This window comes from Artibeus jamaicensis, unplaced genomic scaffold (genome assembly GCF_021234435.1).
Source record: "Artibeus jamaicensis isolate MK-2021 breed Jamaican fruit bat unplaced genomic scaffold, CSHL_Jam_final scaffold_847, whole genome shotgun sequence".
In the NCBI taxonomy this organism is placed as follows: domain Eukaryota; kingdom Metazoa; phylum Chordata; class Mammalia; order Chiroptera; family Phyllostomidae; genus Artibeus; species Artibeus jamaicensis.
This window is the reverse complement of record NW_026522057.1, coordinates 23067412-23081179: the sequence shown is the minus strand read 5'-3', so window position 1 is coordinate 23081179 and position 13768 is coordinate 23067412. Positions and strand designations below refer to the sequence as shown.

Here is a 13768-nt window from a genome sequence, read left to right as displayed (position 1 = left end):
AAAAGAAAATGCCCAGATATGGGCAGGATCAGCTTTCTCCCACTGTGCACTAATCGCAGAATCAGGGCTGGCCCGGTAAGGGCCTGGGAACAGGAGGCCTTTGCTTCTACAGGACTCATCGGCCCATGCAGGTCTGTCCGTCTCCTCCACCCACCTCTGGTTTTGGTTAAAACCCCCCTCATCTAAGGGCCACATAACATAAACGTCCGGCCCGCTTCGTCCACGCCGCCGAGGCAGTGTTGCGCCAACAGGGGAGAGGCGGGCCTGCTAATGCAAACAGGGGGACTCGGCCTTTTATCCCAGTTTTCCTCCCAGCAGAGAACAAGGGCCAACTCGACTCACTGGCAGAACCCGGGGTTAAAATGTAAACCAGCTGGGGGAGGGCCAAGTTGCCCAGCCTCCCTCTGACCTGACCACGGGAGGAGTGGGTGCAAAATTCACCAGGCGATTGCTTCCATCGGGACGCAGGAACCGCGCCCCACTACACCAACTACTGGGTGAGCAAATAGGCAAAGCAGCGGCAGGTGCCACAGAAAGGTGTGAACACAAAGGCCACCTGTATCCGTTCCCTGTGACAGATGACCCCCAACATGGCGACTGAAAACACTCCACATTTATTCTCGGAAAGTTCTGGAGGCCCGAAGTGCACACACGGTCAGTTTTGTGGTAGGGCCGGTTCCTTCTGGAGGCTCTAGAGGAGCCGCGTCCTTGCCTTCTCCGCCTCTACAGGCCACCTGCGTCCCGAGTGTCCCCTCCTCTCATCACGCCAGCCTCTTGCTTCCATCATCTCATCTCTTACTTCCACCTTTGACCTTTTAGCTCCCTCTTCTAAGGGCACTTGTTGTAATAACTTTTGGACCCACCTGGACAGCCCTGGCCACTCGCCCTATCTCAAGATCCTTCACCGAATGGCACTGGACTAGTCCCTTTTGCCACACAAATCACCAGTCCCTGGGATTCCTGGGATTCGGATCTGGGTCCCTTTGGGGGCCATTACTCAGCCTAACACGTGCCTTTTCCCAAATTCTGAGAGACACGGGGTGGTGAATGGCGAATATCCCTGAGCTGGGCCTCAGATTCTCCTCCACCCCCTGCGTGAATGGCCCTGAATTAGCCCCCAACCCCTTCCTGGCCCCTTCAAGAGCTGATGGATGCTCCCCTCCCCCCGTGGGTCAGGGCATGGCCGGTAGCCCAGTCGGAGCAGCTCCTCCCGGCCAGGCACCGGGTGACGTGATGCGGTCACTTACTGCTCTTCAGCATCACTGTCTCTGGCAACTGCCAGGCAGCTCCTGCCTCAGGGCCTACGTTCAGTGGGTCTCTCTGCCTAGAACGTCCTTCTCCCAGACATCCATGTGGTTCCCTCTGTCACCTCCTTCAGATCTTTGCTCAGATATCTTTTCTCGTGGCCGTGTTCCCTGGCCATCCGGTTTAAATCCCCTGCTTCCGGTCCCCCCTCCCCACCCACCCCCAGCATCATCGTCTTCCTCTAGCCCAGCGGTTCTCAACCCCTGCGCTGCAAGAATGTTTAAAACATGACAACAGCCAACATGACGATAGCTGTCCGGTGTGGATGAATTAAAATTATACCTATTGCTTTTGTCAGATTGGCAACAAATATAATACTTTTTGGTGTGCCACAGAATTTTAGTAATTCTTCAGGTGTGCCACAAGATGAAAAGGGTTGAAAATCAGTGCTCTAGCCTGACAGTCTCTGGAATGTTCTCTGGTAGGATGGTCACCTGTGAGCTCCTTGGCGACAAGGCCTTCTGTCTGTTTCGGCCATTCCTCTGTCCCCAGCACTTACAGCACGTGGCACATGGGAGGGACCCAGTTAATGTTTTATTGAGTGAATGAATACATACCTGAATCTCTCTCTTTTTTAAAGATTTTATTTATTTCTAAACAGATGGGAAGGGAGGGAGAAAGAGAGGGAGAGAGATATCAGTGTGTGGTTGCCTCTCGCACGGCCCCCACTGGGGACCTGGCCTGCAACCCAGGCACATGCCCTAACTGGGAATCAAACTGGTGACCCATTATTAGCTTATGGGCCAGCACTCCAGCCAGTGATGCATAACAGCCCATCGAGGTAGATCCCAGTACAGTTCCCCTGTTACAGATGAGGCAACTGAGGCTAGAAGACGTAAGAATTAATTTGTCTGCGTAGCTATTAAGTAGCAGAGCTGGGCTAGGAAGACAGCCTCCCAGCTGAGCCCACACTGGGAATGCCTGCACATGGGGAGTGGAGACCATCCTCGGAACAGCCTCTGCAGTTCCTGATTTCAGTTCTTCCCCTGCTGCCCTCCTCTACTTTGTGCTGCAAAATGCCTCCGGGAGAGGAGGAACCAATGAATCAAGTCGGTGTCCAAATGGCCTGGTGCACAAGGACAGATGCTGTGTCCAGACAGTGCCTGGGTTCGCAGGAGCCTGGCAAGCAGCCAGGGTGCTGGCTGGAGCAGAGCACACTCCCGCCTCAACTCCTGCCTCCCCAGACTCGGGCTGAGCCTCGGAGGCTGGTGCTCTGGTGCCAGGAAGGTCAGCTGTGACATCTCACGTGGATTTCCTCCTCGGGCCCAGAGGGTACCCTCAGTGTCAGGGCCATGGAGTGAGGCCTCAATAGCAAGGATTGGCCCCGATGCAGCTTCAGGGAAGCTTGGCTGGAAGGCTGGTTATCTGTTGCCAGGGATGAAGGAGGTCTGAAGAAGGAGATTTGCTGCACGGGGTCACCACTTATAAGCTGTGAGACCTGGGATGGGTTTCCCAATCTCTCTGCCTCTGCGTACTCAGTGATAACAACAGCAAAGGTGAGGATAATCGTACCTCCCTCCAGTGGTGGTTGGGCGGAAGAAACAAGTTAACCCGGGCAAAGCACCTACTGTGAGCCCAGCACACACACAGTCAGCATCCAGGCAGTAGTAGCAGATATTTGTGCTGCTGGGCCGCATGGTGGGCGGGGCCTGTGCTCCGCCTTGCCTGCCAGACTGAGAGCCCCTGGTGGCTCATCCCAGGCCTGGAGGAGGACCAAGGTGTCAGAGTCACTTTGAGTCAATGGTGACAGAAGCTGTGGCTGCTGCCCTGCACCCACGAGCACCAGACTCTGTCCTGGCAGGGGGAGCACACAGAGATGTCACATTTCTCCAAAAATATTGAAATGTCACCAGAGTCCCCCCAACCTTGCCAGCCTTCTCAATAGGGTCACGTGCCAGCCACCCGCTCAGAGGAAGACATTGCATCAAGCTCCCACAGGAAAGATCCCTGATCTGGGTGTGGCTCCTCCTGTTTATGGCTCCCAGAGTCTTCAGGATGAATTCGTCTTCCTTCATTTCCCCAGCGCTTAAATGGATTAGCAAGGCACCTGGAGATGCCAGGCCTTATAAAACTCACCCTTGTTTGGGGGGGAGGAGGGGAAGGTGCGATGTTCAAGGAGGGGCCTTCCCTCCCAACTCTGCAGTTTCTGAGGCCGAACCCTTCCCCCTGGGCTGCCTTAACCTCCTCCTACCCACGAACTCCACCCGAGGAAGTCTCCATGGACCCCACGCCCAGGCCCTGCAAACAGGCAGCTTTGTCTTCCCGCTCCCCATCCTCTTCAAACAGAACCTGCTGCTTTTTCTGTGGACTTTTAAAAAATATATGTTTATTAATTTTTAGAGAGAGAAGAAGGAAGAGAGAGGGAAACATTGATTGGTTGTCTCCCATACATGCCCTGACTGGGAATCGAACCCCCAGCCATTTGGTGTATAAGACAGCGCTCCAACCAACTGAGCCACGCTGGCCAGGGCTGTTTCTGTGGACTTGTTTCTGTGCCCCACCTTAGCAGCACTGCTTAGTGGTTAAAAGCGTGGATTTTAACCACAATCAGATGTGCTTTACCCCCGCTTGCACTAGCTGTGTGGCCTCGGACAGTTGCTTTACCTCTCTGAACCTCAGCGCCCTTATCTATAAAATAGAACGAATAACTTTTAAATGCTTATGCAGGGAAGGAGCCCAACAGAGAGAGGGCCTGGCAGGGTAGGCGTCCAACACACATTCACTGTCACCCTGCCTCGGACTTCCCTCCTGTGAGGAAGACTTGCCTGCCTTCCTGTGGGATGGTGAAGGCATGTCTCACACACCTGGGTGCCCCTCGGGGCCCAGCACACGGTAGGGGCCCAGGAATTGTTGGGATCGAAGTCTTTAAAAACCCATCGGAAAAGAAGTACACAACTGTCACCCCTCGCACTTTTGTGATTCAGTGGCTCCCAGGATGAACTGTGCGATGCTCATTTCTGGCCTGCGTGCCCTGCCGAGGACTCGGCTTTGAGAGGCTGGTGTGGTGCCAGGGACAGGAGGTGGACTTCGATGCCAGCCAGATTTGATTGTGAATCTTGACTCTGCCACTTAGAGCTGTGTGACCTCAGGCAAATTGCTTAACCTCTCTGAGACTCAGAGAGAGTGGGCTAAGCATTTTTGAAGAGTGGCTGTGAGGACTGGATGAGTTTATGGTTGATTCCTGGTCTCAGGGGCTGTTGATTTCATTATTGTTACTGCTGGTGTTTCTGTTAACAGTCACGTGCTGCTTGATGACAGGGTCCCTTCTGAGAAATGCATGGTCAGGCCCTGGCTGGTGTGGCTCAGTGGACCGAGCGCCGGCCTGCAAACCCAGAATTCTCCAGTTCAGTTCCCGGTCAGGGCACAGGTCTGGGTAGTGGCCAGGTGCTCCCTGGTGGTATGCTAGAGGCAACTGACCGATGTCTCTCTCACACATCAAAGTTCCTCCCTCCCTCCCCTTCTTCCTAAAAAGTAAATAAACAGAATCTTTTTAACGAAATACAGGAACTGGCCATTGTGTCCCTGTGCGAACACTACAGAGGCACTCACACAGACCCAGGTGGTACGGCCACTGCACACCCGGCCGTGTGGTGCACGCAGCACGTGACTGCGCTGACTACTGCAGGCAACCGTAACAGAGGTATTTGTGTGTCCAAACATACCTAAACGTAGCAGAGGTACAGTAGAATATGGTACAGGTGATTTTTCCAATGGAGCACCTGTACAGGGCACGTACCGTGAATGGAGCCTGCAGGCCCGGAGGCTGCTCCGGGGAGTCCGTGGGTGAGTGGTGCGTGAGTATGAAGCCCCAGACGTCACTGGACAGCCCTGGAGACTCTGCAACGCTGCCCCACAAGCCGGCCTCCCGCTTCCTCCTGACAGGGTCGGAGGCAGAACCTCAAAGCTGCTCCCTAAACAGGGAGGCGGGCTGGACTGACTGGGGACACCGAGGAGACACTGGCTGGTAGGACGCGGAGACCACGTCAGTGGCCATCAGGACGGAGTGAGGGGGCGGCCTGAGGGTCCGCGGGGACAGGACACTAAGACAGAAGGAGAGCAGCACAGGGGACCTCGTGGCCCTGTGGTGCGGCGGCTGCCTGTCGGAGCAGTGGACAGGTCAAGGAACTTGGTGGCGTGTTTAGAAAAAAGGGGGGTTAACGTGGAGAGAGTGTAGAGCTGAGGACTCGCTATTTCGACTTTGGAATTTGGCTTTGGCTCCATCGAGCCTGTCTGGCATAAAAGGCTCTCTCCGGTGTTGAATAGATGGAAGAAATAAAACGATGCATTACACCATTACAACCAAAATATGTCCAAGTAAGTGTAGGGACAGACTGGCCCCACTCAGCCACAGAAAGCTTTTACTAAAGTGGCAGTGGCAGCTGGGGACCTGTGTCCTTGCACAGGGTCTCAGGTCCCCAGCAGGGGACTTACAGCCACGACCTCTGAGGACACGGGCCAGGGCTGGGGGCCTGGAGCGCCATCCGCACACGCCGTGCAGGGGGACAGGCTCCCCTGTGCCGAGCAGGTCGGTGCCCAGCAGCCTGGACTGTGGCCCTGTGGCTGCGCCCTGGGAACAGAGGTGCCCTGAGCCAGAGGGGGTCTCCTGCCCAGGCCCACAGACACGCCCCCGCCAGAGAGGAAAGAACCCTCCCATCTCCCACAGTTCCCTCATCTCTTTGGACCGGTGTTGTGGATGCAGTCTGTCATTGACAAAAGCTCCATATGTGGCACAGGACTGACGGGACATCCCCGCAGTTCCCCTCGCTCTGAGCTCTGAGCAGTACCAACCTTCTCTGTCTTTCCCGTCAGTCCTCTCCGACTCCCGCTCCTCTCGCTCGGTGACTCATTCCCACAGTGCTTTGCATTTTTCCCCAGAGCACTGACTACAAGAACCTGTTGTGATACTGAACAGGAACTGTTGTTACCCTCTGACCTTGGCTCTCAGGGAGGTGGCCTGAAACAGCCAATGGGACAGGAGCAGCAGCGGTGGCCTGGTGGCTGGGAGTCTTTTCTTCCTGGCCCCATGCCCTCCCCGCTGCATGGGACTGAACTTGGGGACAAAAGGGATTGTGGACCCCCGTGAATCCTCCCTTTGTGATGGGAATGTGGCACAGGCCCGGCTCCTGCGAATGGAGCGGGGAGCGGGATCTCCTTCCCAATTGTGCAGCTGGGCAGGAAGAGGCTGGGGCACCGGGAGAAAGGTCCAGAGCCTCTGCGTCTCGGGGCTGGTGCAACTACCAGGCCTCCTCCCCCAAAGCCTGCTGGGCTGGACAATTCTGAGACTGAGTCTTCCAGGGCCACAGGGCAGGGCTCAGTGGCCGTTTGGGGGCCCAGATGAGACCCCCAGTTTCTAAACCATGATCTATGAATTTCTGCGTTTCAGCCAACAATCAGTACCTGGGACCTTTGCTCTGTTTCAGCGAGGGCAGCGCTTCTTTCTCTTGATTTTATTGAGGTCATTGGAATATATTAGGTTCATAGAACCTCCAGGCCAGGCGTGGATTGGCAGCGGTGACCCACTTGGGCCTCAGCCAGGTGGAGCACCTGATGTCCAGAGCTGTGACGGTCTCTTCCCTCCCCCAACCCCACCCCAAATCCCTGCTGGCTCTGGTTGGCCAAGGGTGTGCGTGGGAGCAAAGGTGTGCATGGGGGCAGGAGCAGGCTCCGGGCTCTCACACTCCTGCCGGCTTCTGCCCGGGAAGATGCAGGAACCGCGGAAACCGCAAACCCCACCAGGGAATACAGGTAGAGTCACCTTCTCAGGTCAGAATGGAAATCACGTTTCATCTGGGCACCTTGCCCGTGTTGCTGGGAAGTCATTTGCAGACGGGTACATTTCATATCCAGGTACTCCGAAAATTAGCTCTATCTAATCCTCTCCCCCTCGGGGCCAACCCTTGAACTGGGAATTTCCCCTAATTTATTTACTCTGCTTACAAACAGTTGTTAGGTAGCTGTTTTGCTCCCAACACACTGTCTGGGTGCTGGGCATACAGAGATGAAGAACAGACGGAAGCTTTCTTTCAGGGAGTTCACACTCCAACAGGGGAGACAGGAGCCAATGAGAAAAGAAAGCGAGACCAAACAGACTGTGAGGTAATGTCATCCAGCTGTGGGAAGGAATGTCATCAAGGAGCTAGGAAAGGGGCTTGGGAGGAGCTGAGGGAGGGAGCCGGCAAGCAGATCCTTGTGCAGCAGGGGCATTTGAGCCGAGAAGCAGAAATAGTAAAGAGGTAGGCAAACAAGAGAGACAGGTGGAAGCGTGGTTCAGGCTGCAGGAAGAGCAAGGGCAAAGGGCCTGGGGCAGGACGTGCTTGGTGTGGCTGAGAACCGGAGCAGAAGCGGCTAAGGGCTGGGGAGCCGAGGGATGAGGTATGAGAGAGGCAGGAGCCCAGTCCAGTCTGGTGGGATTTAAAGACCGTAGCAGAGGAGTTTGGGTTTTCAGCGAAGAGTAACTGGAAGACATTGATGGGCTTTTGGAAATTCCCATTACAAAAGTGTGTACATGAGAGATGGGTCAAGTTGAAGGAATAAGAAGTCAAAACCCATGTGGTACTCACTATTCTCCTTGCCAACGCCATTTCTCACTCCTTCGGGGAGAGAGCTGTTATCCTGAACTTTAGTTTATAATCTGTGCCTTTCTGCCCAATATTACAAAAATTGACCAACATATTATTTGGTTTCGCCTGGTTTGGAATTTTGTGTAAAAGGAAACTTGTTGGGTGTGTTCTTTCTGTGATTAGCTTTTCTGTTCAGCGGCGCATGCATTAGAACGGCCCGTGTTGGTGCGTGTAGCTCGTGTGTTCATGTTCACTGCTGCGTAGTACTCCAGTGGGCGAGGCTGCCACAGCTCGTCCCCTCTCCTGGGACAGGCCCTCACTTGATTTTCCAAGGTCAAGCCAACCCTACATTTCTGGGACAAACCCAACCTCGTGGGGAGGTGTTACCATTTTTTAAAGAACATGGTCGGACTCTATTTGCTTAGATTTCATTGGGGATTTTGGTTTCTCTGCTGGTGGGTCACACTGGCTGGTCACTTTCTTGCCTCATTCTGTTTTTGGCTTTGGTGTCAAGGTTACACACATGCCACCCCAGAGCCTGGGGCAGTGTTTCCCCTTCTTTCACCCTCTGGGGCACTTGCATAAGGTGGAGAAAACCAGGGGAGGGGCTGGTAAATGCAGCTACCGTACCGTTACCACGTTTTGGGTGCACGATTTTGGCTTCCTGGCATGCACCCCTACCTAAACCCATGCCCTGTCCCCCCCACCCAAAACAAAGAAAACACATGGCCCCCCCACCCCATGAGCATCTGGGATTGCAATGCTCATAGCTTACTTAGAGATCTGCGTTTCTGCTTTTTACAGGTGGGTCCTTCACTCGAGATTTTAGCATGAAGAGTTGTTTGCAGGCCTTTCTTGAGCCCCCCAGGTAACAACAGGTAAGGGTCTCTCTTAACCAGTTAACAGTTTTTCTTGAAAACCCAGATCCAGGAGCCCACACTTAGCCCTCAGGGCTGCCTTGAACGTGAGCCAGGAAGGGTCCAACTCCAGGGTCCAGAGGGGAACCTGGCCAAGCCGGGGGCCCAGACTGCCCACCAAGGAGACTCTGTTTTAGGAACATGTTGGGAGCTATGTGGTCCAAATTTTCTGAGGACAAAATTAGCTTCTTCCCATATTTTTCAAAGGGAAAGAACACCATACTAAATATAGCGTGGGGAAACAAGCCAGAAACCAGACAGACAGCCCCCAGCCGCACCTCGGGGAGCGGGGCGGAGCGTCCCCCTGTGAAGCTGCCGTGGGGGCTGGTCTTAAAATCGACGGGCAATTTTAAGAAACAAAAACCTTTATTTCATTTTCTTTTTCTAAATACACATACACGTCTACATTTCCTAATAATTGTTTTCCCCATAAGAAATAGCAAGGGAAAGTCAATCTAATCCCATCACACAGAGAAAATCACCATAAACATCATGGTGTGTATAATTGGAGTACTGTGCAATGTGCTATCACACATTAAAGAGTGTTTCTCAGCCTCTCTTTCCCCCTGTCCCCTAAGGACTCCTTACAAACCCCCTTTTGGTGGTGCTCCCCCACCCCCACCCCCACCCCGGAAATGTTAATACCATGGAGCCGCTGTCTGTGTATGAGCTGGGGAGGACCACAGACCATGCTAATATCTATGATTATTACCCCACCCCCAAACCACGTTGTCCCCCTGTGAGTGATCTCACCGCATTCAGAACAGCAGGCTTTAAATAACACTTAATAAGAAATCTTTTCTATGAGGATGTACAATGTGCTGGCCCCATCCTGCTACATGTACTTTGACTTATCATAACTCCTCTATGAGGCGAGGGCCAGAGAGCTTTATCGCCATTTTGCAGCTGTGGAAATTGAGGCACAGAGAGGTTAAGTGACTTGTCCAAGGTCACACAGCTAGGACAGTGCAGAGTGAGGATCTGAGCATAGGCGGTCTGTCTCCAAGTTCACACTGAATTAACCACCGCACTGTGTTGCCATGCAGCAACACATTTGGATCATGAAAAATTCAAAATACAGACCTAGAGAGTAGAAGGTGCACCTCCTAAGCCTGTCCTTCCCCGGAAGCGATCATTGTGATAAATTTGGAGTGTGCCCCTCATCTGGGATTCTTACACACATTTGTACACAGAAAATAGATTGTCTCTTTTTTCTTAACATGAGGAGGATCATGCTGTCTTTCCCCTCATATATTCAAATATACGTATCTCTGTACAGAATATTTTTAAGTTAACACCACGCTGAGCGTACCATTATTTTGATTTTGCTCTTTGACTTCAAAACATATCATTAGCTGCCCTGAGACCAGAATGTAATAAGTGCACAGACCACATTTTATTTAACCAGATCCAGATTATTGGCTGGTTAAGTAGCTTCTGGCTTCTCGTTACCAAAAAGCAATGATGAGTATCCTCGTTTTGCACTGAATTCTTAGAAGTTGGAATTACAGAACCGAAGGCTGCAAACTGCTGAAATTTTTGATCCGTAAATGCCAGAATGTGTCAACCAGAAAAATAGCACGAAAGTGCCCGTCCCAACTCCCTAACCCACCCTGGGTATGATCCTCTGTTTTCCATCACTGACAATTTAACAGGCCTGAAATGTGTGAATCCCAGCCTCTTGTGCCCTGCCAGTGACTCTCATCCAGGGTCTGTTTTGAACTCACTGACCGAGCAAGGCGGCCCTTGACTGCTGCATTAATGGGATGGAGGGGGTGGTGGTTAAAGTGGCCCCGATCACTGGTTTGATAAGCACGCCCTCAGCCTCCCAGGTACAAGGCCTACCTGCCGGGGCCTTAGCAGGTGCTCAGCGCATGGCTTCCTCACCTCCTGCTTCCAGCACAAGCCTCTGGCAGCTCCTCTCCTCCCCTGAGCCCTCCGCCTCTGGCCTTGTCTTAGATCCATTTGGCAGACCTCAGGCGTTCCCAGGGCTGCCAACCCCCTCATCCTTCCCTTCTCCGGCCACGAGTGATGTTGTGAGAAGCAGATGCTCTCATGCGTCTGATAGATTGTTCTTAGCTAGTCCCACTCCAACCGTCTGCAGCGGGATCTCTGTGCCCTGCATGTCACACACATGCACAATTGTGCACGTGCACACACACACAGGTGCACGTGCTGATGCATGCATGTGCCCGCACATATGTACACGCTTATGCATATACACGTGCACATACAATGTAGCCTGTTCAGGTGCAGGCCCTATGATGCCAGCGGGACCTCTGTTTTGCAGAGAATTCCCATAGGCCCTCCAGCCCAAGTTGGGACACCCGACTGCTTCACTGCATAGTTCCTGTATCTCCTCCCCACTTTATCTTATGCCTTATAGACTGTTTGCTGCTGGACTGGAAGCCCCACCAACCTTGAACTTGATCACCCGCATTCCTCTAGGGCCTACAACACTGCTTAGCAGAGGTACGAGAAATATTTGTGGGGAAAAAGAGGAAAAAGACCTCAAGCTGATAAAGGACATTATCCCAAAGTATTTATCAGCAAAGTGGTCAGTTTCAGATTAAGGCCATTGTTTGATGAGAAAATATCTCTGAAGCATCAGATTTCCAGGCACCTGGTTAGCCATCTTTTGGGAAGATCGGAAAGAATGCAGAGTTGAAAAGAGGACCTTGCCCGTGTAAACATCCGTAAAGTCTGCAATTCTGATGAGGCTGCCGCCACAGGAATAAGGGGAAGAGGAGTGGTCGGTCATCAAGGAGCATTGCTTGCTCGCCTTGGGCCACTGGAAGTGTTCTAGGCTAACCCTTCAGGTGACTTGCTCATGCAGCTCACTTACCCAGCCAAGAAATGCTAATGGAGCCCCAGGACAGCTGGCTGCTCCCTTTAGCATGAGGTCTCCAAGCTGCTTCAAGGGAAGGGGGTTTCTCTTCCAGTGGGCACAGCACCTAAGCCGGGGACCGTGCAAGCTCTGTCCCTTTAAGAAAAAGAAAACTCCATGTGGCGGAGGAGAAGCGTGCCTTGCAGGCTGGCTTCACGTGGCCTCTGTTCATTTCATTCATTTGATTCAGCAGACAGTGTTTGGGTCCTGCTGTGTTCCAGCCATAGAGATGAGGAAGATAGAGCCAGAGTGGTGGCTGGGGGCTCGTAGGCAGCTGAGCTGGGGTGAGCACAGAACTTCCAAAATGCCAGAGGTGGGGTGTGCCAGGGCGGGTGAGGCAAGAGCTGAGTGGGAGAGGCAGGACCAGATCAGGTCAGTCACGACCCTCATTTTAAGAGCCTGGATTTCAGCGGCAGGAAATGGGGGTGGGGAAGACTGCAGTGGGCTGTCTGGGCTAGGTCATGTCACTGACTGATGTCCGCCCCCCAGGCAATTCTGTTATCAATCATTATTGATCACGGCTCACGCATGCCATCGTTCACAGTCCTCGAGCACCCAGTGAGGTCCGAGACATCACTGCACTTCATTAAATTCCGCACGATGTTTTAGCGACCCGGAGCCCTGACCATTCCGGCCTCCTGCAGGGGAAGGTCCGGCTTTTCCTTTTCGGGTGGGTGTAGGCGGATCAGCCTTCCCTCTGCAGGCACACAGAAGGAGCCGGTGCGTAAGACATCTGGAATTCATCAAAGGCCAGCCCAGCCGGAGCCCGTGGCTCAGTGCTGCTTCTGAGCTCCTTCAAAGGTGCAGCCGCTGTGTACACAGAAGCGTCGCGAGTTGGAACTGATTTTCCTCTCTCCTCTTCCTGCTTTCCTTTCAGACCTGTTGGGTGCCCTGTGCACATGCGGTGCCTGAGAGTCCGGTTGCTGGTTTTCTCAGTGTGGCACTAAGGATCCTGTTCAGTGCATCTACGGGTTTTTGTTGCGGTGGCGGCTGCCGCTTTTTATTTATTTTCTTTCTTTGAACCGGGCCCTGCCCTGCTCCTGCTGGCGCGATGGCCCAGTCCAAAGCCAATGGCTCACACTATGCGCTGACCGCCATCGGCCTGGGGATGCTGGTCCTCGGGGTCATCATGGCCATGTGGAACCTGGTGCCCGGCTTCAGCGCCGCCGAGAAGCCAACAGCTCAGGGGAACAAGACGGAGACCGGCAGCGGCATTCTCAAGAGCAAGACGTTCTCCGTGGCCTACGTGCTGGTCGGAGCCGGCGTGATGCTGCTGCTGCTGTCCATCTGCCTGAGCATCCGGGACAAGAGGAAGCAGCAGCGAGGGGAGGAGATGACACACATCCAGTATCCGCCGGGGGCCGAGCCCCACACCCAGGAGGAAGACAGGTGAGGACGGGCTCACCCACCCCCACCCCAGCTGGGCCGTGGCCACTCACAGGGTTCGATGATGAGCATAGTTTGGTCCAGGCAGCTTACCTTCTCACTCGCTCCCACTAAGCCTCTGTAAAAGAGCTGTCATTGTACAAATCACCGTACACCCCTGTCCCAGAGTGTCCCAAGTGTTGTGGTATGAGTGGGTTCCAGGCGTACCAAGATTTTGACACCCCCAGGGGAGCTGCATGGGGACTGGGGTGGCCAGAGCCTCCGCACTGGCTGCTCGTCCATTCCCCGAAGCGTGCTGTGGGTACCTGCTGTAGGTGGAAAAGGCTGGGAGGCGGTGTTCTATTTGATCAAAAATGCCACAGACAAATTGCAAACATAAGCGATACTTTGGGGAACACATGGTAAAGGTTGGTGCCCCCATGATAAAAAGAGCTGCTGCCCCTGAACGTGAAAGATGAGCACATCAGCAGGAAAATGGACAAAGGATACAAGCAGGCATTTCACAGACGTCCAGACAATGGATGTTCAACCTCATTAGCCGTGAAATGCAAACACAAGGACAGTATCATTACTCTTTGCCTCCCGCATTGGCTGAGACGGACAGTCCTGACGCTGGAGGACTCCCAATGGCAACCTAACCTTTCTGAAGGGAACTTTGCACACTAAGAGGCAGCATTAAAGATGTGTGTGCCTACTGATTCCATTCCGAAAAG

The 13768-nt window shown here is 53.5% G+C and overlaps 1 protein-coding gene across 4 annotated transcripts in view; it reads left to right on the top strand.

Annotated features, from left to right (window-relative positions):
• Positions 1-13768, top strand: part of TMEM51 (transmembrane protein 51) — a 58838-nt gene that overhangs the window by 42682 nt on the left and 2388 nt on the right. For 2 of the 4 annotated variants that reach the window (XM_053660465.1, XM_053660466.1), the window contains 2 exons: positions 8670-8743; positions 12547-13058. In XM_053660465.1, the coding sequence (XP_053516440.1) occupies positions 12721-13058 (338 nt within the window). In that variant the 5' untranslated portion in view covers positions 8670-8743; positions 12547-12720. Of the gene's footprint in view, positions 1-6960; positions 7051-7291; positions 7402-8669; positions 8744-12546; positions 13059-13768 lie in introns of those variants that run through there. The other 2 variants (XM_053660467.1, XM_053660468.1) reach the window with 2 other exon arrangements.